Source organism: Antechinus flavipes, chromosome 3 (genome assembly GCF_016432865.1).
Source record: "Antechinus flavipes isolate AdamAnt ecotype Samford, QLD, Australia chromosome 3, AdamAnt_v2, whole genome shotgun sequence".
Lineage (NCBI taxonomy): Eukaryota > Metazoa > Chordata > Mammalia > Dasyuromorphia > Dasyuridae > Antechinus > Antechinus flavipes.
Window position 1 is genome coordinate 510790957 of NC_067400.1, and position 24141 is coordinate 510815097.

Here is a 24141-nt window from a genome sequence, read left to right on the forward strand (position 1 = left end):
GTGCTTTGGGTCAGCTAACAATCCACAGTCGGAACAGGAAGGAGTAATCAACATGGGTTGAATTGATTTCATTCTTTGTGCTGTGCAGGTGGAGGAACCCTCCGTCTCAGGCTAGTTACGCATTGCAAACACAGGCTAGTAAACCCTTTGTTCTTATCTGCAAGGTTTGCCGAATTCAGGAAGAAAATGCGTTTGTCTGACTGCTTGGGACTGCATAGTCTAAAGGGAGGAGAGAGGAAGGGAATAAACATACGTTAAAGACCTACTGTGTGCCAGGAAGGATGCTTTTCAATGTTATCTCATTCAGATATGAAGGAAAACATTGAGGGGAACTTGGGTATGGGTGAGACGCCCCGCGATGACGGCTGCCTCATTCTAAGACTATTTATTTGGCCCCGGTGGAAGTAAAGGTCCGGGGCTGCTTCCGCCTCCTTTTTCTTTGTCCTGGATGGCCCTCGGCACCCTCTCCCCCAGGACATTCTCAGAATTTTGTGGAGCTCCTCCTCCATCCATATCCCGCCGCCGGGATCTCCCTTCGCGACGCCTCGGGCCGCGGCTTCCTTAGGAATCAGGCCGCAGTCCCCCTGGGCTGGACCAAGCCCGGCTGCCGAAGGCCGCTCCTCACTGCCACTCAGGGCTGTTGAAGTTAGTCCAATTTTTCAATCGAGGGCCAATTAGTTTCACAAATGGGGGCCCTGTGGTGCCAGGGCGCATTTGTTCCAGGCCTGAGCACTGGCCCGGCGGCATTGTCCTGCCTCCCACCCCCGGGAGAGGCCATTGTCCTCACCCCCAGCGGGGGCTGCTTATTGCTGATTTATACAGGCAGGCATCCTGCCGGCTGCGGGCTTCACAGACACAGCTGGCTGAGGTGCTTAAGGCCTCGGACCCAGTGACCTTTGCCCCAATCCTGCTGTCATTTTGAAAGTTACAGACCAGAGGGCTGCATACCTCTCCGGATTTACTTTACACCCTCGCCTCCCACCCCCCAGCCCCATATACATAGACACCCCTGCTCCCTTTCTCTCCCTCCCCCTCCCTCCCCCTCGCGGTGCCGAGTTTTGTCCCAGGGATAGGACAGGAAAGCCGAGAGAAAAGGACTTTTTTTCTTTAGGTGTCTTTATGCTGTTGATGAGTGGACAGCTATGGTCTCCTTGTAACTTGATGAAGGAGGCTTCTTCAGCTGATGAAAGTGGAAAGCTTCTCCTTCATTAGTTCTATCTCCATGTGATAATGAGGATGAATGGCGGGTGAATTCTCAGCTGTCTGAGGGGGCCGGGAGCTCACCTGGGCAGCGTCCCCTGCCAGAGAGCTCTGTGAAGTCTTCTTCCAGAACGAGCTCGGGAGCACCGTGCAAAGCCCCCTGGAGCACTCCTCGAGACTCTCTGGTCTGGCGAGTGAGCCGAATGTGCTCCCAAGCCTGGGACGTCTGGAGCCCTTGCTGACCCACAGGACCGCGGGCAAGTCCTCAGCCCTGACCGCCCTAAATAAAATCTCCTCCAAATCCAACATTCCACGAGCCCTGAAAGTCTGTGTTGTGCGTAACCTGATGGGATAATTCAGGTCTCATCCGTCCAGTTTTTATCAGGCTTTACTTTCTCTGTTATTTTGTTGTTTCTCAGTCCTTGGAGCCAAAGAAAACTCTCTTCTTTCCCTCCATGTCTCTGTCTCCATCTCTTTCTCATCCCCCTTTTCCCTTTTGTGTTTGTCTCTGTGTTTATCGCTGTCTCTCTGTCTCTCTTTTTTTTCTCTCTCCTTCCCACCTCTCTCTCTATCTCTGTCTCTTTCCCTCTCTCATTCTCTTTCCTTCCTTCCCTCCTTTCTCTTCTCTCTTCCTCTGTTTCTGTGTCTGTTTCTGTCTCTCTCTTTCCCACTCTCTGCATCTGTCATCCTCTCTCTTTCTCTGTTTCTCCTTCTTTCCCTTCTCTCTCTTCCTCTCCCTGTGTCTCTCTCTCCTCTCTTTGTGTCTCTGTGTGTATCTGTCTCTTTTCCTCTCTCCCTCCTTCCCGTCTCTCTCTCTCTGTCTCTCTTTCTGTCTCTCTCTCCCTGCTTCTCTGTCTCTCTGTCTCTCTCTCCCTCCCTCTTTCCCTCCTCTCTCTCCCCTCTCCCTATTTTTTTCTCTCTCCCTCCTCTCCTCTCCTTTCTCTCTCTGTCTGTCTGTCTCTCTTTTTTTCTTTCCTCTTCTACCTATTTGTTGGAGTGATTGACAAAATTAGTAAATCCATTCATGTTACTTTTATTGTGTGAGCCTCAATAAATCCCCCATGTCCAAGGCACACCTTAATGAGCTAGTGAGCTGACAAATTTGTTTACTGTAGCTGGAGGTGCCGAGTAATGAAATGCACTTGTGTCTGCTGCTCCCTGCTAAACAAATGCATGGTTTTCCAGAAGCCAGATCTGTTCTACTTTGCTCAGCTGCTGCCACAAACCCCAAGACCTTGAATATTTTTTTAAAGTATCCCTACTTAGTTATAAGATAAATTTTAATTGATTTCGCTCCTTTCCCCCTCCAGTATTAAAATAATTATTACAAAAATAATAATAAAGTCAACTCCCCTTTTCTTCATTGCAATTGAAGATGATATAGCTATAGTGTTCTGGGAAGACTTTCAAGCTTATCAGGAAAAAAAAATAAGAGGATCGTAAGAGACTGGAAATGATGAGACTAGAATTATAAGAGAGCTTGGTACATATCACTTTAGTTTGCTCACTATCCAGGCCACAAGGTTAAAGGTGTACCCAAGTAGGAATGCTGCAGATAATTTTGATCTTAATTACCCTACCAAAAATATTTTCCTAACTTGTATTGTCAGTGTCCTAAGAGAGACCAAAAGTAAAAAGAAAATTGTGGGAATGATGTCCCATTTGCTCACGTCATTTATTTTGAGACATGAATAGATCTATAAGTATAGACCTAGCCAGGCCAGGGCTAATTTAGTGGTAGTCCCTGGCATTGGTTTGGAGTTCCATTTGTGATGTCCTAACCCAATCTCTCTGTTCCTCTAATGCATATTAAAGACATTGGTGAGAATGGAGAAATAGTTGAGGGTTTTTTTTTTATTTTTTGCCTTCTCCCCCACTCCTTCCCCCATTATCTTAGGATTCAGACAGTCTTCCAGTTATCTTGCTGTAAATCAATCCTGTATGGTCTCTCCCTCATCCTTTCTTTCCCTCTTTTTTCTTTCCCTCCCCTCCCCAGCTTCCTTCCTCTTCCCTCTACTTTCTCCCTCCCCCTCCTTCCTTGCTCCCTCTCTTCTTCCCTCCTCTCTCTTCCCCTCCTCTCTCCTCCCCTCCATTTTTTCTCCCTTTCCCTCCCTCCTCTACCCTCTCCTCCTCTTTTATTTCTCCATCTCCCCTCTCTTCTCTCTCCTCCCCATATCCCTCCTCCCTTTCCCCTTCCTTCCCTTTCCTTTTCTCTTCCCTTCTCCCTCTCCTTCCTTCTTTCCCCTCTCCCTCCCCCTCTCCTTTCCTTCCTTCCTTCCCCCTCCCCTTTCCCTCTTTTTTTCTCCCTCTCCTCTCCCTCCTTCCCCCTCCCCTTCTCTCCCTTTTCCTTCCCCTCTCTCTTTCCCCTTTCTCTCTTCTTCTTCCCCTCTCTCTTTCCCTCCTCTCCCTTCCCCTCTCTCTTTCCCTCCTCTCCCTCTCCCTCTCTTTCCCCTCTCCTTCTCTCTCCCCTTCCCCTCTCCCTCCTTCTCTTTCCCCTTCTCCCTTTCTTTCTTTTTCCGCTCCCCCCCAGTAATGCAGCTCTGCTGCGCCCTAGCACAACTGCTACAGAGAACAGCAGGAGAGAGCAGCAGAGACGGTGGGGTTGGGGTGAGAGGTGGTGCTCTCAGTGGGCCTCAGAGGCAGGAGAGATGGCACAGGGAAGGCCGAGGAGGGGTCGGGCAGAGAGGCCTGGACCTGATTGGAGAGGTTCCTCTTCTTGACCCAGGGCAGAGGGAGGGCCTGGAGAGCAGCTTTCCATGCGGCAGCACACATACACAGAAAGCAATCACAACCCACTTACCAAAAAAAGCTCAAATATATTTAGATCCCTCTGCTCTTTTGATTAAGGAAATGCTTATACCGGGAGATAATAAGAGCCTTGCTCAGAGAAGGTGTAGCACCTGAGCATCTTCTCCAGCTGTGTACCACTCGGATCCTGCTCCCTTCTTTTCTATTAAAAAGCTAATTGGTATGGAAATGGCACAGGTGTAAACATGAGGGTTTTTGTGTCTCATAATTTTGGATCCAGTCGTCACCTGGGTGAAGTAAACACCCCCTCTCCCCCCAAAACACACCCTGGCTGCCCCTCCCTCTCCTTCCTGCTAAAATTAAACTTGTTTTAAATAGGAATGTGTCTGTGTAAATGAATCCTGCCCGCTGGCAGCCCAAACTGGTGGAGCTGCATCTTGGCTCAGACTAGGCCCCAGATAACCCTGAGAGGAAGGGTCCCCTCCTGCCCCACAGGAGTACACTGGGTAAACTGTCAGGAGCTCTACAAATGGATGCTGCCGTTAGCACGTTTTTTATTTTATATATATAAATTTTAGTTCACAGAATCATAGTGTCTTAGAGTTGAAAGGTAGACTTTCTATGCATTAACTCACTGAATTTCATAGCAATTCTGTGAGATACCTAGACGTTCCAAGAGCTTGATGTCCATTTTATAGATGAGAAAACTGAGCTCTAGAGAGGGCAAATGATTTCACTAGTTATTAGTGGGTCAGAAGTGGGATTTGATTCGAGTCTTCCTAATTCTAAACCTAACCCCTTCTACCCATTAGTGTCTTTCCAATCAATCAGCAAGTGCGTTCCAGGCACTGTGTTAAGTGTTGGGAGTTCAAAGATAAAAAGGAAATAGGCCTTCCCTTCAAGGCACTTATCAGAGGAGACTACAACAATGGGAAGTACATTGCAAATTGTATCGGGGTAATTGGATGGGGAGGGAAAAGTGTAGCAGGAGGAGGGGAGGAAAGGTTCTCTGTAGAAAGGGAATTGAGGTTTGAAGGAAAGTTAGAATTCTAAGAAGGGAGTGTACTGCAGGAGATGTATTTTAGCAAGTAGTCATCTACCCTGTTTTGTACAATCTCTAGTGACAGGGAACTCAGTGCCTTCTAAAGAAAGGTTGCTTATTTCCATTTTTACACGCCTCTCATTATTAGCAAGTTTTCCCTTCCATCACCCTTAAATCTGCATTTCTGAAACTTCGATTGATTACTTCTACATTCTCGGGTCAAATAGATCAAATCTGACAGCTTTTTAAACACTTGAAACTGCTATGCAGACAGGCTCAGGACATCCTGGGGCCTGTAAACATTTTCATTGGCCAGCTCCATTTGCATGGGCTCCACACATATTTCTCATTCTCACCTACTACCCTTTCTCTGGCTCCCATCAAGGCACCCCATTCCATTCAGAACCTACACTGTGTGAGGAAGAGGACAAGTTAATTAACCTTTTTAAACCTTAGTTTTCTTCTGCATAATGGGGATGATATCTTTACTATCTACTTCCTGTGAGGATGAGGATGTTATTGTTCCTATCTTCTCAACATTTCTCTCCTCTGTCCCCTTCTCTCCATGCACACAACTACCATCCTAGTTTAGATCTTCCTGGAATATTATAATGGCTTCCTAATTAGTCTTCCTGCCCAATCACCCATCTCACCCACACAACCTCCCCACCATGGCCAGTCACATTCCCAAAATGCATGTCACTTTCCGAGTCACTGAAAGCCTAGGACCAAACTCTTCTATTTGATATGCAAAGCCCTTTGCAACCTAGCTCCAACATTTATTTCCAGCCTTGTTACAAATTAATCCTCTTCTACCTCAGTGATTCAACCTCATAATATACAAGCATTTATATGGCTGCTTAATCTTTTGCAAGATTGCTTTACAAATATTATCTCATTTGATCCTCATAACAACTCTAGGATGTAGGTGCTACTATTTATAGCACCCATTTTATGCATGAAAAAACTGAGGCAGACAGGTGAAGTGACTTACCCAGGATCACTTAAGTAGTGAATGTCTGAATGGTCTTTGAGCTCAGATCTTGCTGACTCCAGATCCAACATCTGCTCACTGGGTCACCTAGCTGGCTGTAGCCCTCTGGCTGGCTCCCATCTCCATGCATCCCACAGGCCCTCCTTCTTCCTCTCTGAATTCTTCCTTGCCTTCAGAGCCCAGCTTTTTCCTACACTCTCTCCTGAAAATGACCTTGTATTATTTCTATATGCACCTTGCAGGTGTATTTGTCATTGATCCTTGAACTCACCCTCCTTGAGGGCAGGGACTGTTTCATTTTTGAAACTAGCCCTGTGCCTGACTCATAGCAAATAATAAATGATTTTGGTAGATTGATGGGCTAATACTTGCAGGGTGTCCAAAAAAACTTCGAGAAGTTTTAAGTTTAAACCATGAGACTTCAAGATGCTATTCTTATGAATTATCAGCTGCTAGTGGGTTCTATATAAATATTAGATATTATGGGACTTGGCAACTAGAAGGGAAGAAGGACTTTTCAAGATCAGTTGGTTCAATACTTTTTTACACAAGAAAAAATATAAGTCCATAGAAATGAGATGATTTGCTGTGCTCACGTAGCTCCAAGAACCAGCTTTTTAGAGGGAAGGAACTATTCATGTATGGAAAGTTGAGAGTAGTCAGAGATCCAGTTTTGGCTGTGACAACACCTCCCTCTGCTGGTTCTGGTCCAAGTTCTCAAACCTCAGTTTCTCCATGTATAAAATGGGCCAAATATTTCTCACTTCCTTCTGGTAAATCATTCAGTGGATCCAAAGGAGTGGGGGTAGTGGAGGAGAAGGGAAAACCTTGCAACTATGTTTTCCCAAGACCATCAGAGTTCTGCTAGCCCCTCTGCACATCTACTGAAACTAATGAATTGCTAATACAATTTTCTAGATAATTTTATTTCCATAGTCCCACATTTTAATGTGTTTCCAAAAAGCTAGCATTTATTTGCTTAATCTCCCAGCGTAATATGATCTGCCCTGACTCATCATAGATGCGGAACAATCAGCTAAGCAGAAACTACAGCAAATTGTTTAATAACTCAAGTCTATTCTCTTGATTTTTAACTTACATCTGCTGGTAGCTTTTCTTCTCTACCCACCCCCACTCCCTACTTCTGTATTTTAAAATGATTTTGCTTTTTCCTTTTTTATTGTCTCATGGACAGAAAGAAAACAGTTGTCTCTTTCACTCTTTCCCAACTCTGTTTTAATCAGGCCTATTACATTTGGTAGGTGGGGAAGGTCTTAGTTCTTGTTACCCAGGTTAAAGGGGTGGGTGTGGGTGTGTGTGTGTGTGTGTGTGTGTGTGTGTGTGTGTGTGTACACTGTGGGATCAAATGGGATTTTGATCTGTAAGAATGCGAGTTGTAATACATGATTGTGATGGAATGTTACTGTGCTTTAAGAAATGGAGAGCGTGATGCTCTTAGAAAAACATGGATAGACTTAGATAAAATAACGAAGAGCGAAATGAGCAGAACCAAGGGAATGTTGTATACAGTCACAATAGTGTTGTTTTAAGGACAACTTTGAAAGACTAAATCATTTTGACTTTTATAAATACCCAAATTAACTAGAAAGGACTTATGAGGAGAGACACTATCTGCATCTACAGAAAGAATTGATTAAATAGAAGTATGTGGAGAATGATTTAAACACACATATATTTTTATATATACACACACACACACACACACACACATATACATATATATATATACATACACAGACACATGGACTATGGAAACAAAGTCTAGGCAAGACTACAGCCCATTAATTGTTGGACAAGAGAAGAAAATCTATCCTAGCCTGTGTGGAACCCTGATCATGAGAAGCGAATGATTGCTGATAGGAGAGTGCCAGTGGGGTTGGATCCGGTTTCTTTGCTGCCTTCTTTTACTCACTCATTATCTGTTGTCCTCTCTTCTGATTGCAATCAGTTTTCACCTCTTCTCTTGGAGGTTAGCACTGACAGCCTAATCACTCAATCAGTGACCTCTTTCTTTAGTTCTTATTCTTGGGGATCTCTCTATGGCTTTTCACATTCTTGACCATTTCTCCTACTAGATTGGGCTCAGTTATACCACACTCTGCTGGTTTTTCCCTTTTCCCTAACCCTTTATTATGGGTGTTTCCCAAAACTATCCTCAGCCCCCTTTTCTCTCTCCATGTTTGATAATCTCACCCATTCCTCAGCATCAGCTGTTATCTCTAAACAACCTGTCTATATCCCTGATTCTGACTTCTTCTCCTGGGCTCCAGATCTCTGTGTCCCAAAGAACATTTTCACCTTGATGTCTGAATACTGCCTCAGTATATCTAAAACTGGATTTACCCTCTTTCCTTAAAAATCTTTTCCTCATTGATTTTCGTGATTTCTGTAGACTATTCACCCAGTCTCCTCAAATTTTTGCATTCTCTTTGACATCTGTCACTGAATTATTGAATCTTTGCCTCAGTCAGACTGATAGTTGTTGAAGACCTTAGCTTAAAAAGGCTGAGGTCTCCCATTGCAGACAGGGCCATCTCCAGTCATCTTGATCTATATCTGGCCATGTGACCCAGATGACTCTGGAGGGGAAAGTGAGATAGGGGACCTTGCCCAGCCTCCCTCCCTTAAATTCAATTCACTTGCATAATATAGCATCACCTCCCTGATATCATGGTCCTCTTTGAGAACAAAGGACAAACCAGTTAGGTGTCATATCCTATCAGGAGAACCTTAACAACTGCTCTTGTTTCCCTTTTCCCTCTTCCCCCTTCCTGCGACCACTGCCCTAGTTCGGTCCCTTCCTTACTCTCCACCTGGAACACCATAGATGTCTCGTAACAAGGCTCCTGGTCTTCACATTTTTCTTCCTCAAATTCATCCTCAGACATCAATTCACTCCTGATTTTTTTCTGCTCAGGTGTCTTTCTTGTCTGTAGAGTAGAGTTCAGAGCCTCCTACCTGACATTCAAGGTCCTCCACAATCTTATTTTACTCTTCTCTGCTAATTTCCTCTTGCTTCGTGGAGGTAAACATGGAGGTCTCCCTGCACGTGCCGACCCACACCAGCCTGTATTGGCAAAACTACCAATCTGTATTGGCAGGAATAGCCACATGGATGAGATCATAGCTCCATCAGTATTCTCCTCCACTCACCATGCTAGCCAAATCGAACCTCTCTGCTGCACGTGTTTGTATTATATGCTCTCATTTCCTTTTGTTCACAATGTTCTCTATCCCTGGAATGGTCTTCCTCCTTCTTGACCTATCTTACTGCCACCTGATTGTTCAAGCCCAACCCAAATGCTGCCTTCTCCCCCACACCTTCTGGGATCGTTGGGTTAATTATCCTCGCCCACCTCAGACTTCATGCAGCGTTATCGCCATCATCATCATCATCAGCTCTCTTTGGTTTCGATGCATCAGGCGTTTTCTAAGCATTTTACAGTTATCTCATTTGATCTTCAAAATAACACCTGGATATACTGCAACATATCCAACATATAAAGGACTGCTTGCCATCTAGGGGAGGGGGTGGGAGGGAGGGAGGAGGAAAAAAAATCGGAAAAGAAACGAGTGCAAGGAATAATGTTGTCATTATAAAGTAATCATTAAATTAAAAAAAAAATAACACCTGGGAAGTGGATGCTGTCATTATCCTCATTTCACAGATGAGGAAGCCAGAGCAGAGAATACGGGACATCTAGTGTCTGAGGCCAGGTTGGACCGCAGGTCCTCCAGACTTGATACTCTATCATCTGTGCCATCAGTGGCCTCTGTTTTATTACTGATACTATGTGTTGTAGCAGTCTGCAGGACCTTGCATTCTCTTTGAGTCTCAAAGCAAACCTTTTATGTCCACTGTTCCTAGTACAGTCCTTTACTATCCATTTGGACCACTGTAGATGTCTTGTAACAAGTATCCTGGACTAGACCACGAATTTCCCCCTTACTACATCGTGCATTCTGTGATGGCAAAGGCACTGTCTTGTCTACCCCATGTGATTAACATTTCACTCTGCACATAGTAGTGATTAGTTCATGTTTCCAAATGAATGAATGAAAACTTTTTGTGGGAATCAAAAGGAAATAGAATTCAGATTCAATCAAGCAAGTATTGTACTTGATTGTTAATAATTAATGATGTTTAACTTATGCCAAGTATTCTACTAGGTGCTAGAAATACAAGTATGAAGAATAAAAGATTCTTTTTCTCAGTGAACTTACCTTTTAACAAGAGATACTATCAATATAGAGAGAATAAACGTAAAATAAAGAAATAGATTGCTTATTTGATATATGTATGTGTATATATCTACACACAGGAATCTTTATATACTATATATAGACATATAATCATTAAATACAAGGCAATTTGGAAAGAAAGTTCCAATAAAGTTAGAGGCCTGGGACTTTGGAAAGAGAGAAGTGTGAAAGAGGGAGGACTCTAAATCTGACATTTTTCATCCTGTGGTTCACTAAGTCCAGCAGCCAAGAAAGCATTAGGAGGTCTCTCCCTTTTCAGATGGTCTCTGTAATTTGGCTTGGTTTAGACTACACTGGGCCTTGGTTCATTGTTTGATTGTGTATAGGGGTTGGAAAGTGGTAAAGCATAGACCTGCCCAGAGCCTTTGTAGGAGAAATTGTGCAGGTGGACAAATGTAAGTGAATGCACATAAGAAAATGAATCCAGAATTGTAAGAGCTATGAGTTATGTATGATTCAGGAAAAGGGCCTGGGACTGCTTAGACACCAGCTTAAAGAGATGAGTCATTGCGGCCACAAAAAAGTAAGCATAGTACCAGATATTCCTAAGGACAGCCATGGTCTTACTAAGGCATCATTCTGCCTTTGCTCCAAATTATGACCCCTAGTCCCAGAAATCCCTATCAACATACTTCACAAAAGGAATCATGAACCTAGAGAAGGAATCAGTAATGAAAGAGATTTATGTTTTTTTTTTAATGATAGTCCTAGGAATTGAGTGGATGCCCACCAGTTGGGGAATGGTTGAACAAGTTACGGGATATATGAATGTAATGGAACATTATTGTTCTATAAGAAATGATAAGCAGACTGATTTCAGAAAAGCCCGGGAAGACTTATATGAACTGATGCTGAGTGAAGTAAGCAGAACCAAGAGAGTGCATTGTACACAGTAAAAACAGAATTATGTGATCAATGGGTGATGGATGTATCTTTTCAACCATGCCATTATTCAAGACCATTCCAATAGACTTGGAATGGAAAGAGCCACCTGCATCCGGAAAGAGAGATAGAACATATTATGTGGGTCAAAGCATAATATTTTCACCTTTCTGTTGTTGTTTGCTTGTTTTATGGTTTTTTTTTCCCTCGTTGGTGTGATTTTTCTTGCACAATATGACAAAAATGGAAATAGATTCTCATTTTACTCATATTACTTGCTGTCTTGCGGAGGGAGGGAGAAAAATTTGGAACACAAAGTTATACAAAAATGAATGTTGAAAATTATCTATACATGTATTTGGAAAAATAAAATACTATTCAAGATGATAAAATAGTCTTAGAATCACAAAAAAAACCCTAGAAGTTTATATTCTTCTGGAGAGAGAGTAGTGGTTGTTCTCTTGTTACAGTCATGTCAGACTCTTTGTGACTTTAGCAAAGATACTGGAGTGGTTTGCCATTTCCTTCTCCAGCTCATTTTACAGATGATAAAATTGAGGCAAACTTTTACCAGGGTTATATAACCAGGCAGTGTCTGGAACTGGATATGAACTCGGATCCTTGACTCTGCTGATGCTCCCAAATCTTTATCTTTCTATAAATGAGGACAAGGGTTCTCTCTTGTCTGCTTTGAGCTTGGTCGAATGTGGGATGGTCCACACATCCACGGATAGAGTTCCTGACCTGCTTTCCCTCTCTTATGCAGGCACTGACATGGCCGTCTTCTGTCTGCTGTGCGGAAAGCGCTTCCAGACTCAGAGTGCACTCCAGCAGCACATGGAGGTCCATGCAGGTGTTCGCAGCTACATCTGCAGTGAGTGCAACCGCACCTTTCCCAGCCACACGGCTCTTAAGCGCCACCTTCGCTCGCATACAGGTAAGCCCAGGAGGGATGGGGCTTGGGAATAGGAGCCTTCCTTGCTCTGGAGGCATAGGCTTTGGAGATCCTTCCAGTGAGGGGTCCTTCAGAATGGGAAGACAGCACAGTATGATTGTGCATGAAATGTCTAAGGAAAATGAGAGTCAGGAAAACTCTTGTTGAGTCATTTTATGCTCTTGGCAGCATCACAAACCACTTTTTAAATGCTGTAGAACCACAGAGTGTGGGACTGAGGCTTCTTCTGAGAGTGGAGAGAAAAGAGCAGAGTTTAAATTTCCAGGATGCTAGTTTTGTGAAAGACTGCAATAATAAGGGACAGTGAATCTGGAAGATCTGAGTTCAAATCTGGCCCCAGAAATATCCTGTGTGACTCTGGATAAGTCATTTAATCCTGTTTGTCTCAGTTTCCTCATCTGTGAATTGAGTTGGGCAAGGAAATGCAACCACTCCAGGATCTTTGCCAAGAAAATCCTAAAAGGGATCATGAAGAGTTGGGTATAGTTGAAATGATGAAACAACAAAATGGAAAAATGATAATGGTAACTAACATATTTTGTTTCAAAGTTTTACATTACATGTTATTTAAGCCTCACAATGACCCCATGAGATAGATATTATTGGTAAATTATCCTCATTTTGCAGATGAGGACACTAAAACTGATAGAAGGGTATGTGATTGGCTAGGTGTTCCGTTCTGGAAGTGTCAGACTCTGCAGTGAAACGCCTGAGTGCTACCTGAACCAAATTAAAATATAATCAAGAAACAAAATAAATAAAAATAAACAAAGCAAAAATAAATAAAAGCTATAGAGAATGTGAACTTGTGGTTTTCTAAGTCAGCATTCAGCCCTTAGGGTCCCATTTCCCTATGAGTTTGACACCACTAGCCTAGTCCCTTGTAATTATTTTGAAGACTTAAAAATTTCCATAGAAGAAGCAAACCAGCTAATAATGCTACAAGCAGTAGGTCTTTGTTATAAGAATATTTTACTCCACATAAGAAAGATGAATGAATCAATGAGCAAAAAACATCTCTATTTATTAAGCGCTTAGACCATATGTCAGACTCTGTGTGAAACTGTGGAAATATAAATATAAGCAAGCAAGATTAACTCGAGGAAGTTTCATTTCTAATGGGGGGAAAGATAACATATGAGAGAAACTAATAGAGTCAGCATAAAGCAGGGTGGTTTGGCGAGAGGACCAACAAAGGAAGAAGGGACAAGAGTACACCAGTGTCCCAATCCCCTCAAGTTGTGAGGATGCAGCCAGATCTCTAGAGGGGCAGGACAGGTGTGAAGGCCGGCATCTGGGATTTAAGTGAGGAAGAAAAAGTTTTGCTTTTTTGAAGTGTGTGTGCGTGTGTGTGTGTGTGCATGTGTATATGTGTATGTACATTTAAACATTGAGGAGTGGAAATTTCTCTGCTGCGAACATAGTTACACCAGCACAATAAAGAGGAGAAAGTGGGGCAGAGGGGGAGCTGAGGTACAACAGACCCATGAATGAGTCAATGAAATTTAGAGTAATAGGAAAGTTAAAGGAGTAGAGGCAGGATGAGATTAACCCAGAGGAGCTTCTTCAATCTGAGAAACTTAATCAGCATTAGCCTATTTTTCCTTCTCCCTGTGTCATTTACTTTGGTAAGGAGTTAATCAATTCCTTTTTTATGCTCAAATATAAAAAAAATTTAACATCTAGATCTTCTCATTGAATTTAGTTGCTGAAGATCAATAAATTTAGCAATATCTGAACATGTTTATCTCTTATATTGACTCTTGAATTTTTAAAATTTAATTATTGTGTATTTATTTATTTAAAGTTAAATACAAAATAAGTAAAAAATAGAAAAAGAAAGACAAAAAAGAAAATAAAAAACAAAACAAAACATTGCCATGTGCCCAGCAGAAAGGGCCCTCGTGTTGATGGTTTTGAAGCCATACAAATACACATATCACCCTCTCTGACTTGGTGTATATTTGTGTGTGTGTGTGTGTGTGTGTGTGTGTGTGTGTTGATCAGTTTTTTCCTGTATATGATAAAAAGGGAGGTCTGCTGTTTTTACAGGATGTGTATTCAAAATGGCACAGAGAACTTCAAGATTTATTAAGCCAGATGACTAACTGCTTCACATATCTTGTGATTCAATTGGGCACAAATGATCCTGTCAAAACTCTAGAAAGCATTTTTAAAATTTTAATATTTAATTTTTCTCTAATACCATGTAAAAATAATGTTTAACATTTGTTTTAAAAAAAATTTGAGTTCTAAATTCTCTCCATCCCTTCCTCCCCTCCCCACCCCGAAATGAGAAGGCAAGCAATTTGATATAGATTGTACATGTACAGTCATGCAAAACAGATTTCCGTGTTAGTCATGTTGTGAAAAAACACAGACCAAAAAATCTCCAAGAAAAAGAGAAAAAGTATGCTTCAATCAACATTCAGAATCCATCATTTCTTTCTCTGGAGATGGATAGCATTTTTTCATCATAAGTCTTCTTGGATCATCGTATTGTTGAGAATAAGCTAAATCATTCACAGTTGATTAGAAAGCATTTTTTAAAGATTACAAAGTCTTTTGCAAGAAACTAAAGACCTTTGGGACATAGGTGGTGTTTTTCATCACTGCTACCAAGCAAAGGCAAGAGATTTGGGAGGGGAAATGCAGATTTTGTAAGTAAATAGCTGTAGATAAAAATGATTCTGAGGGGAGGATTTTGCTTTCTGGACCATGATTTAAAATATAGGAATGATAGACTCCTGGTGAGAGATAGAGTTTACCTAACATGACTACTTGGATTCCTGTAAATCTAATTAAAAGAACTTTTAAAAGAGGACAAGGGAAGGAGGAAAACTTCCTGTGTATAGTATATTCACCAACTTATATGCCAGTAATTACACTGTGAAAACAATATCATTTGAGATGTCAATAGTTATAATATAAGAAAAATATTAATCTTTGAGATGCCCAGAAATTCACAGGAGATAAAAATCTAAAATAGGAGCCAACATTAAGACCTATTATCTCAGATATCTGTACATGCAGTCACAGAGTATGAGTAATAGAATAAACTGAAGATCCAAATAAAATAAGAATTGGATATGCAAGATTGTACTCTGAGGTTTGGTGGGATGGGACCTATGAGTGATGTAAGGTTTTGGAAAAGACTCTTTTTCTCTTTCTCTCTCTGCCTCTTCTTTCTTAGCAACTAATGATTTCTTGAATTTCTTGATGAAAATTCTATCCTTTTAAAATATAGTCTCCAGTAAAGGAAAAGTTTGTTTTGCATCTTAATTTTACTAAGAAAAAACTTGTTGCTGAAGTGGAAATGATGAGAAATTACTGGGAAAATAACCACTTCACATTAAAATCTGTGATAAAGCTAGGAAAGCTTGGTGTATTGTGATATGCACCTAGATTTGGGAAAGCAAAGTTTCTTTTCTTTAGAATATATTTTTATTTCCCCTCGTTACAAGTAAAACAACCTCTTTTACATTTGTTTTTAAAATTTCAAGTTCCACACTCTTCTCCCTTCCTCCCCACATATGAAGTTGGGCAAAACATTTCTATAAAAGTCATGTTGCAAAAGAAAACAGATCCCCCCTCAAAAAAAACCCTCAAGGAAAAAAAAAGGAAAGTTAAAAAATATATATATGCTTTAATCTGGAGAGTGGGAATGATCCTGTGATCTATATGATGACACCATGGTGGTTTCTAAAATCTACATGGAAACTCAATCTAGAAGGGAGAGAAGGCTCTCTGCTTGTCAAGACACAAAAGTAACAATTCTTATGAGGAGGAAAAAGGGGGCATTGTCTGCAGAGACCAATTTGAATACAAAGGGAGCCTTGTCAGCTTACTTAGATTTTTAACAGATTTATAGAGGAAATGGAAATCAGGACAGGTAACAAGAGAGATACAAAAGCTTTGCACATTCTTGGAAGAATAGTATCTGGATTGCTAAAGCCAAGAATGAACCGAGGCTGATGAGGAAAGCTAAAGACAAGAAGGATTTTACAATTATTTTTGAAGAAAGAGGAGGATCAAAGAAGGAATAGAATAACTGATTATCCTCAAAGAATCAAAGAAGTGGAAGATGTGATGACTGAGCGTATTAATACTCTTAGAAAAATTGTTTTGAACAAGCACGGGTAGCTGGTAATGGTCCTTCTTTCTCAAAGAGGACCAAAATGACATCATTGTATTGGAATAATCAAGGTACAGTGTGTCTGGTTGGCTCATAGGACCTTGGAGCTTGGAAGACTCTACCACAAGTTGGGCACAAATAGTCCATGTGAACATTTGGGTTTGGAGATGTCTCTAAATTTGTACATCCCATGTTTCCTTTGAGCTACTGTAATTCTGCTTTGCTCACAGAGCATACCATGGTGGGTGGTTCTCTGTCAATCTTCCATGTCACATAATCAATTCCAATTGGAATTGGTATTGGAGAATAGGTAGCATAGGCTTAGAGAAGAGCAAATTTCCCCTTAAAAAAGAGTGAGGGGCAAGGAGAGGGAATAGAGCCCTGAGACTTTAAGGCTGGAGGGCTTGACTTCAAATCCTAGCCAGAAGGAAAAAGGGATCATTGGTGAACATCTTGAAAAAGACCAAGTGTCCTCAATGAACCAGTATGGTCTCATCATGCCAGTTTGACCTCCTTTCCTTTTTTTGATAGGTTTTGGTAGAGGTTACATGAATCATTAGGGAAATTTTCAATATCATCTTTCAAGCTGGTATTGTGGGAAAATGGAGAGATATAGGCTGAAACATAGATGGATTTAGAATTGGTATAATAGGAAGAATCCAAAAGTAGTCATTAATTAACAGTTTATCTTATGATCAGTTTAGAAGGAAGTCTTCAGTGTAGTAATCTAAGAAGCTTTGCTGGGCCCTTTGCCAATAACTTGGATAAAACAACAGAGCCTACTTGACAAGTTTGTGCATGATATAAAGCTGGGAGGGATAGCTAACACTGAATGACAGATCAGGGTTTAATAGGCTAGAACACTGAACTGGATCTAATAAGATGAAATTTAATAAGGATAAAGGCAAAGTATTAGACTTAAGAGTTTCAAAAATAAATCACAACTACAAGTTGAGGGAGGAGTTTCTAGAGAGGAGTTCATTTGAAAGAGGTGAAGATTTTAGCAAAGTCAGTAGGAGTCATCAGTATGATATGGTGCTCAAGAAAGCTAATGATTTTAAATTGTATTACGAGAGGCCTAGTGACCGCTAATACCGAGGTGATAGGCTCTGAGTAGGGCAGAGTACAGCAGGATTATTCTGAGTATTATATTCCGTTTTGGACTGCATTTTAGAAAGGACAGTTGATAAGAGCTGATCAGAGGAGATGACCAAGATCTTGATATTATGCCATTTGAAGAGACTGGGGATGTTTCACCTGAAGAAAAAAAGATAATATATGAATGTTAGATTAACTGTCTTCATGTTAAGTGGAGTAAAAGAGGTAACACAGGGCCAAATTAGGATCAATGGGCAGAAGTTGGTATGGGATAGATTTTAGCTTACCATCAGGATGAATTGGTGGGTTAGATAAGACTGGTCATTCCAATGGGAAGAGAGAAAGAAAGGGGGAAAGAAAATATGAGAAAGAAGGGAGAAATAGATTTGGCTGTATATGTGAAAGAGACCAGGTGCCCTAGCTCTAATTCCTAACAATTAGAACCCACTCCTACAAAAGTAAAATGAGCTGCTTCAGGAAGCGGTGGATTCTTCCTCCTTGGAGGCCTTCCAGCAAGGTTCAATGAGCCTTTCCAGTGATGAGAGTCTATGCTTCTGGTTATGTTTCTGAGTTGGGAGGGGGGAAGTAAGGAGAGAGACAGACAGACAGACACAGAGAGAGAGAAAGAAAAAGGGAAGAGGAGGGGGGAAGAGAGATATATGCACACATATATACATGTGTGTGTGTGTATGTATGTGTATATATATATATATATATATATGAATAAATATGATCTTATGCATGTGACCAAGCATCTGTTGGATGTGTATAATGGGGATGCATGTATGAAGGAACAACATATTATGTAGCTGTGTATGGGTGCCTGTGAATATGAGGGGGTTCTGGGGCCTCAGTTTGGGGGCAAGGGGGGGGAGAGGGGAGAGAGCGCCTTTGGGCGCGTATATGGAAGGAGGCGTGCATGCCGGTGGCTAAGACAGGAGCACAGCGTAGATGTTTTCCGTTTGTGGTGGCTCTGGGTTTCTCTCTTGCGGGACCCACTCTTCTCATGCAGTTTTTCAGTTTAATCCATCAGACAGACATGAAGTGCCTCCTCAGGGGGAGACATCACCCAGGCACGGCGCTCATCACAGTCACTGCCCACAATAAGGCAGCGTTTGGAGAGCTTTCAGAAGACTTGAATGACTGAAGAGGGCGGGGGATCAGGGATGGTTACGTGGAGGGGATGGCATCTGAACGGAGTTTTGAAGGGAAGGTGAAGGGCACATACCCAGGCAGAGATGCTCCGTGGTCGCGGGGGACAGCTCGTGTGAATCCACACGGGTAGGGACTGTGTGTGAGAGGCAGCATGGCACTGGATTGACATCCGAAGGCCTGAACTCGCGTCCTAGCTCTGCCTCTTGTACTTGTGTGAACTTGTGAGAATTTAATTCCTCTGGGCTTCAGTTTCCCCATCTGAAAAATGATCTTTTTATTCGATTCTCTAAAAGGTGTCTTCTGGCTCCAAATCGATTGCCTAAGTCTAGTTGGCCTGAAGTCAGGGAGCTAAGTGGTACAGTGCGTACGGTTCCAGGCCTGGGGTCAGGAAGAGTCCTGTGTGTGAGTTCAAAAAGGACCTCAAACACTTGCCAACTGTGTGACCCTGGGCAAGTCACTTAACCCTGGTTGCCTCAGTTTCCTCATCTGTAAAATGAGCTGGAGAAGGAAATGGCAAATCACTAAAGTACCTTTGCCAAGAAAATCCCAAATGGAATCACGAAGTGTCAGACCCAACTGAACAGTAACAACAAAGTTTGGCTGATAGATAGAATGTGTGAAGAGGAATAATGTGATATGTCTAGAAAACTAGACTGATATATAAGACTAGAGAACTAGGTTTGAACCACATGGTGGGAGATCTGAGCTGGGTCAGTTCCTATGGAAGGCTGAAGAAGAAAAAGGAAGGAAAAGATGTTTTCCATGAGGTTTGTGAGAGTTGATAGAGTTGATGAACTGGAAGATCAAGATGTCTGAGGCCCATAAGCATGATTATTGATGTACCCAAATATCAGAAGGCAAGGGGTTGGGATAGTTTGAACGAACACATTAACCCAATGTGTCCAAAACTTACTACTTTTTCCCTTGAAGCAACTCTTCTTCTGACTTTCTTTTGAGAACACCATCATTCTCCCAGGTTCACAACTTAGAAAAGGATTGTGAGCCCAAGGAAATTGCACCCAGCAATGCTCTCGAGACCCTGCATTGAATAGTAGAGGGAGTTTCCTCACTGGTAATTTTTTAAATTCCCAAGTCCTGTCCCCCACAAAGGGGGTTGGAGGGGCAAGAAAAGTACCAGTTATCAAAGTGTGGGATGGGCAGCCACTGGTGAGTGGTCTGCACAGGAAGGACATCTGTGGGATGTTGTGGGAAATCGGTGCTGTTGGAGAAGATGCCAGGTTCTGGATAACTGTGGGAAACCATTACTTTTTTTTCTTAGCCTTTGCCGTCACCTTGCTTCAGCTCTGTCACACGTAGCTTGCTCCCACCTGCAGAGATCAGAGCTTAAGGCTGGATCGGTACATTCGTATTGCCGGGGTCCAGCCGTGTAGGCCAGAAGCAGAGGAGGCAGTGGAGACCCAGGGCCTCGAGCTCAGATACCCCAGCTTCTGGCAGGTGACTCAAGTTCCACTCAGGGTACTGGCCCTAAATCACCCTGGGGGGAGAGGGCATCTCTGGGGTGGGTACCAGGAGACCGGAAGCGGCCTGCTCTCCCCTCCGGGCCGGGTACCAGGAGACTGGAAGCAGCCCCTCTCCCCTCCGGGCCGGGTACCAGGAGACCGGAAGCGGCCTGCTCTCCCCTCCGGGCCGGGTACCAGGAGACTGGAAGCAGCCCCTCTCCCCTCCGGGCCGGGTACCAGGAGACCGGAAGCGGCCCGCTCTCCCCTCCGGGCCGGGTACCAGGAGACCGGAAGCGGCCCGCTCTCCCCCCCGGGCCGGGTACCAGGAGACCGGAAGCGGCCCGCTCTCCCCTCCGGGCCGGGTACCAGGAGACCGGAAGCGGCCCGCTCTCCCCTCCGGGCCGGGTACCAGGAGACCGGAAGCGGCCCGCTCTCCCCTCCGGGCCGGGTACCAGGAGACTGGAAGCGGCCCCTCTCCCCTCCGGGCCGGGTACCAGGAGACCGGAAGCGGCCCGCTCTCCCTTCTGGGCCCAGATGTTGGACAAAAGGGCTTCCAGCTACCGGGCTCAGACACAGTCCTAGGTGCAAGAGGACAGGTCATCCCACCCCTTCCCTCCCGCCCCAGAGCGGGCAGAAGCTTTGGATTTCTGAGTTTCAGCTTTTACATTTGTCATTCTTCAGCTTGGGCAGACTCGGTTGAGGCCCCTAGGCTGCTGCCAGACAAAGGTTTGGGAAAGGAAGAGCCTTCATCTTGTCTAATCTGAGGAACTTTCCTAGATTAAGGGTCTCAAAAAAGTCTGGATGTCTCTCTGCCTTTAAAAAGGCCGTCCGCGGGTGCCCCCCCCCAAAAAAAAAGCACGCGCAGGTAAACAAGTACACAATCAGGGCCCCATTTGTATGGGCGCGGATTCGCAGGGACACACTCGCACTCACAATGCCTCATTAATATTCTGTTGTTCCCGGCCCATTTGCTGCTGGGGCTGTGTGTTTAGCGTCCGCAGCTGTGTTTGGTAGGTTAGTCCAGCCGAGCTCTTGGCATTGATGGATCCCTGATTCACACGGCTCATCATATAATAAACTCTCAGCTGTGCACAAGGAGGGGGTGGGAGGGAAGGGCCAGGGAAATGGAGGGGTGGGGGCAGGGAGGACGGGCACGGGGACTGACCCTGCTAGGGAGACCATCAGGTAACGAGATCTGAGAGCAGGGGGTCACAGGTGCACTGCGCGGGCCAGAGGGGGCTCTAATTAGTCTCGTTTGTCCTGCACTTAATGTCAAGCTCATTAAGAAGGCTACGGAGTTAATCAACATACCACAAATTGGATTTTTAGTTCTGCAGCCAGTTTTGTGTACATTATGGAGACTCGGACATGATTAACACTCAGGAAGAGGATTTCAGGCCAGGTGCTCTTGGTGCCTTGAAATCTCCACTCTCTTGCACATCCCTCTCTCTCTTCCCCATCCTTTTTTGCCTGGGCTTTCTCTCTCTATGCCCATCTTTTTCTTTCTCTAAACTGAGATTCCATATTTAAAGTCATTTAAAACATGACTTAATTCAAAATTAAATTCACTAAAATCCAAACAGATGCACAACTCAGTTTTAAACCCCCCCCCACTTCTTTTCAAACTATCATTGCCTCCAGAGGAAAAAATATACGTTAGCAGGTCTTTGCTGAGAGGCCCCCGATGACTTTTAATTACTGGCCTGATTGGGATTCTTCATGGTCCTTATTTAATTTATTTATTTATATCTTAATGAGGATACCAAATCCTTGATTAAAGCTATAATGGTTGCAGAATCATGGAATATTTGAGTTAGATTTGAGACAGCAGCATACATACAGCCTCACGGGCAGAGACAGAGGGGCAGTGTCATATGGGTGCACGCTGTCATACATTGCCTTTAGACATGTACGTATACATACACATCCAGCTGGTTAGTGCCAAAGGCTGAACTGGCCTAAATTCTCTTTAAATTTAAATAAGTCAAGGGTTCTTGTTACCAAAAAACCCTTGCAAGGGCAGAAGTTGAAGGGGGTGGGGGTTTCATTGTCTATATCAAGGGTTCTTTACTTGGATCCCATAGACTGATTTAAGAAGTCTTGGGGGGGAATTAATATCATTCCTTTCACTAATCTCCAGCTGAAATTTAGCATTTTATTTTTATTTAAAATAAAAATTTTTTAAATTCTTTTATTTAAAAAAAAAAGATTGAGAATGGATCTCTCCATAGATTCCACCAGATTATCAAAGAGGTGGAATCCATGACGTACAAAATGGTTAAGAAGCCCCTGTCTAGGTCTAAGTCAGTTCTCAAATCTCTGTGTGAAGGATTCACTCGGGTGTCATTTACTTCCCAGGACCTTCCCATCAATGGCTACCTGGCCAGGGTTAAAGAGGACAAAGGGAATGTGCTCCCTTTACTACTCATGGGTAGAGTACTCTCTCCCTTTCCTAAGTCTTCAGCACTGTTTGCGTGACATCTCCCACAAACCAGAGCCAGCCTGTGAACGCGCAAGCTTCAGCATCCGCTCCCCACAGAGCTTTAAAAACCCTTTGGAGTCATCAGAGGGATGAGGATTTATGTGGACGTGGGAGCCCTAATTTGGGAGGGGGAGGTTTGGTTAGAGCCCGAGGTGGTGGGGGCGAACATTGGAGAGAGAATGAGAGTAAAATATCATTTTAAAGAGGAAGTGAAGGCATAAGCATGTGAGTCTATAACGAGAAGGACAATTTATGCCCAAGCACGAGTGCAGTTTGACATGGGAATAATGAAAAAACGTAGGTCATTGTGGATGACTTAAACCTTCAGCAGCTGAAGAAAATGTATGAAATGCAGAGGACATTACACGGTTGGCAGCCCCGCACATCTGCAGAGGGACAAGTGAAATACAGAGGGCCATTCTTTACCATAAACTGTGGTTGTTGGAGATGCAGCCCAGAGAAATTGTAATTACAGTGACAAGACGAATCAGCGATATTTAAATATTCATGAACAAAGTCTGGGGTGATCAATCTATCTTTATTGTCCGCTCCTTCACTTCCGTAATAAGTAAGTAGCTGGAATTCTCACCTTTCATCTTGAGAGGGTCCCACTGCTGGGATGAAATCCCAAGTTCGTTGGACCCTACCCCTTCTCTTTTCACCTATAGGGTACTAAATACAGCCAAGGGCCCCGGGCATGAGAAAGGTGCTGATGGGATTGGTAGGGAAGGCTATAATTGGACAAGGGTTTTTTGAGCACCTGTTACTTACAAAGGCCCTAGGGGAGTTCAAAAACAAAAATGAAATAACCCCCGCCCTCCAGATCTTCCATTTTTCTGAGGGATTTTATTGTATACAGATAATTTGAAGAGCAAGAAAATATTAACTGGGGCAGTCCTGGGCTGCTATTGGAGGCAGCACCTTAGATATAACTAGAAAGAAGGTAAGGATTCTAAGAGGTGGAGGTGAGCAAGGACAAATAGCATGGAAACAAAGAGTGGAATGTTGAGTTTGGGCAATAGCTTAGGAGGGCAAAATGTAGACCATGTGTAAAAAATGATTTGTATTAAGTCTGGAAAACTAAGTCGCAAACAGATTTTGGAGAACTTTCAGTTCCAAGCTATGATATTTGAATTCTTGCTCATGGACTGAGGAGGTTTCTCATGAGCTTGAGCGCAATTGTGGAAATCTTAAATCTAAACTCATAACCCAAGCTTGGTTGTTGGCTTGGGAGAGTAGGTAAATGAGATAACTAGCTAGCTTTGAATTTTATCTCACTTGATCCTCACATAAGGGAGATGCTCTTATTAATTGCTATTTTACAGATGAAGAAATTAAGGCTTGTGCCTATGGTCATTCAGCCAGGAAATCTGAGGCAGAGTATGGGCTCAACAAATAATCATTGAGTCACCTAAGCAAAGCGACAAAGGGCATAAGGAGAGGTGTGACATGGAGTCACAAGATCTGGATTAAAATCTCAACTCCTGATTTATCAATATGGGCAAGTCACTTAATCTCCACAAACCTCAGTTTCTGAATTTGTAAAAATGGGGGTTAATACACTGTCTCTAGAGAAGTGCTTTATAAATGTTAAAGTGCTGTGGAAATATTACTATAATATTTTATCATATGGGTAATAGGGTATAAACATATCGTCATCATCAGTTATCGTTGGCCCCTTACTCTAAAGGCCATTTTCTGGTCAC

The 24141-nt window shown here is 43.1% G+C and overlaps 1 protein-coding gene across 1 annotated transcript in view; it reads left to right on the forward strand.

Annotated features, from left to right (window-relative positions):
- ZBTB16 (zinc finger and BTB domain containing 16) overlaps positions 1-24141 on the forward strand; it is a 239738-nt gene that overhangs the window by 210599 nt on the left and 4998 nt on the right. The window contains exon 5 of the mRNA XM_051987006.1: positions 11917-12087. Coding sequence (XP_051842966.1) covers positions 11917-12087 — 171 coding nt within the window. The remainder of the gene's footprint in view (positions 1-11916; positions 12088-24141) is intronic.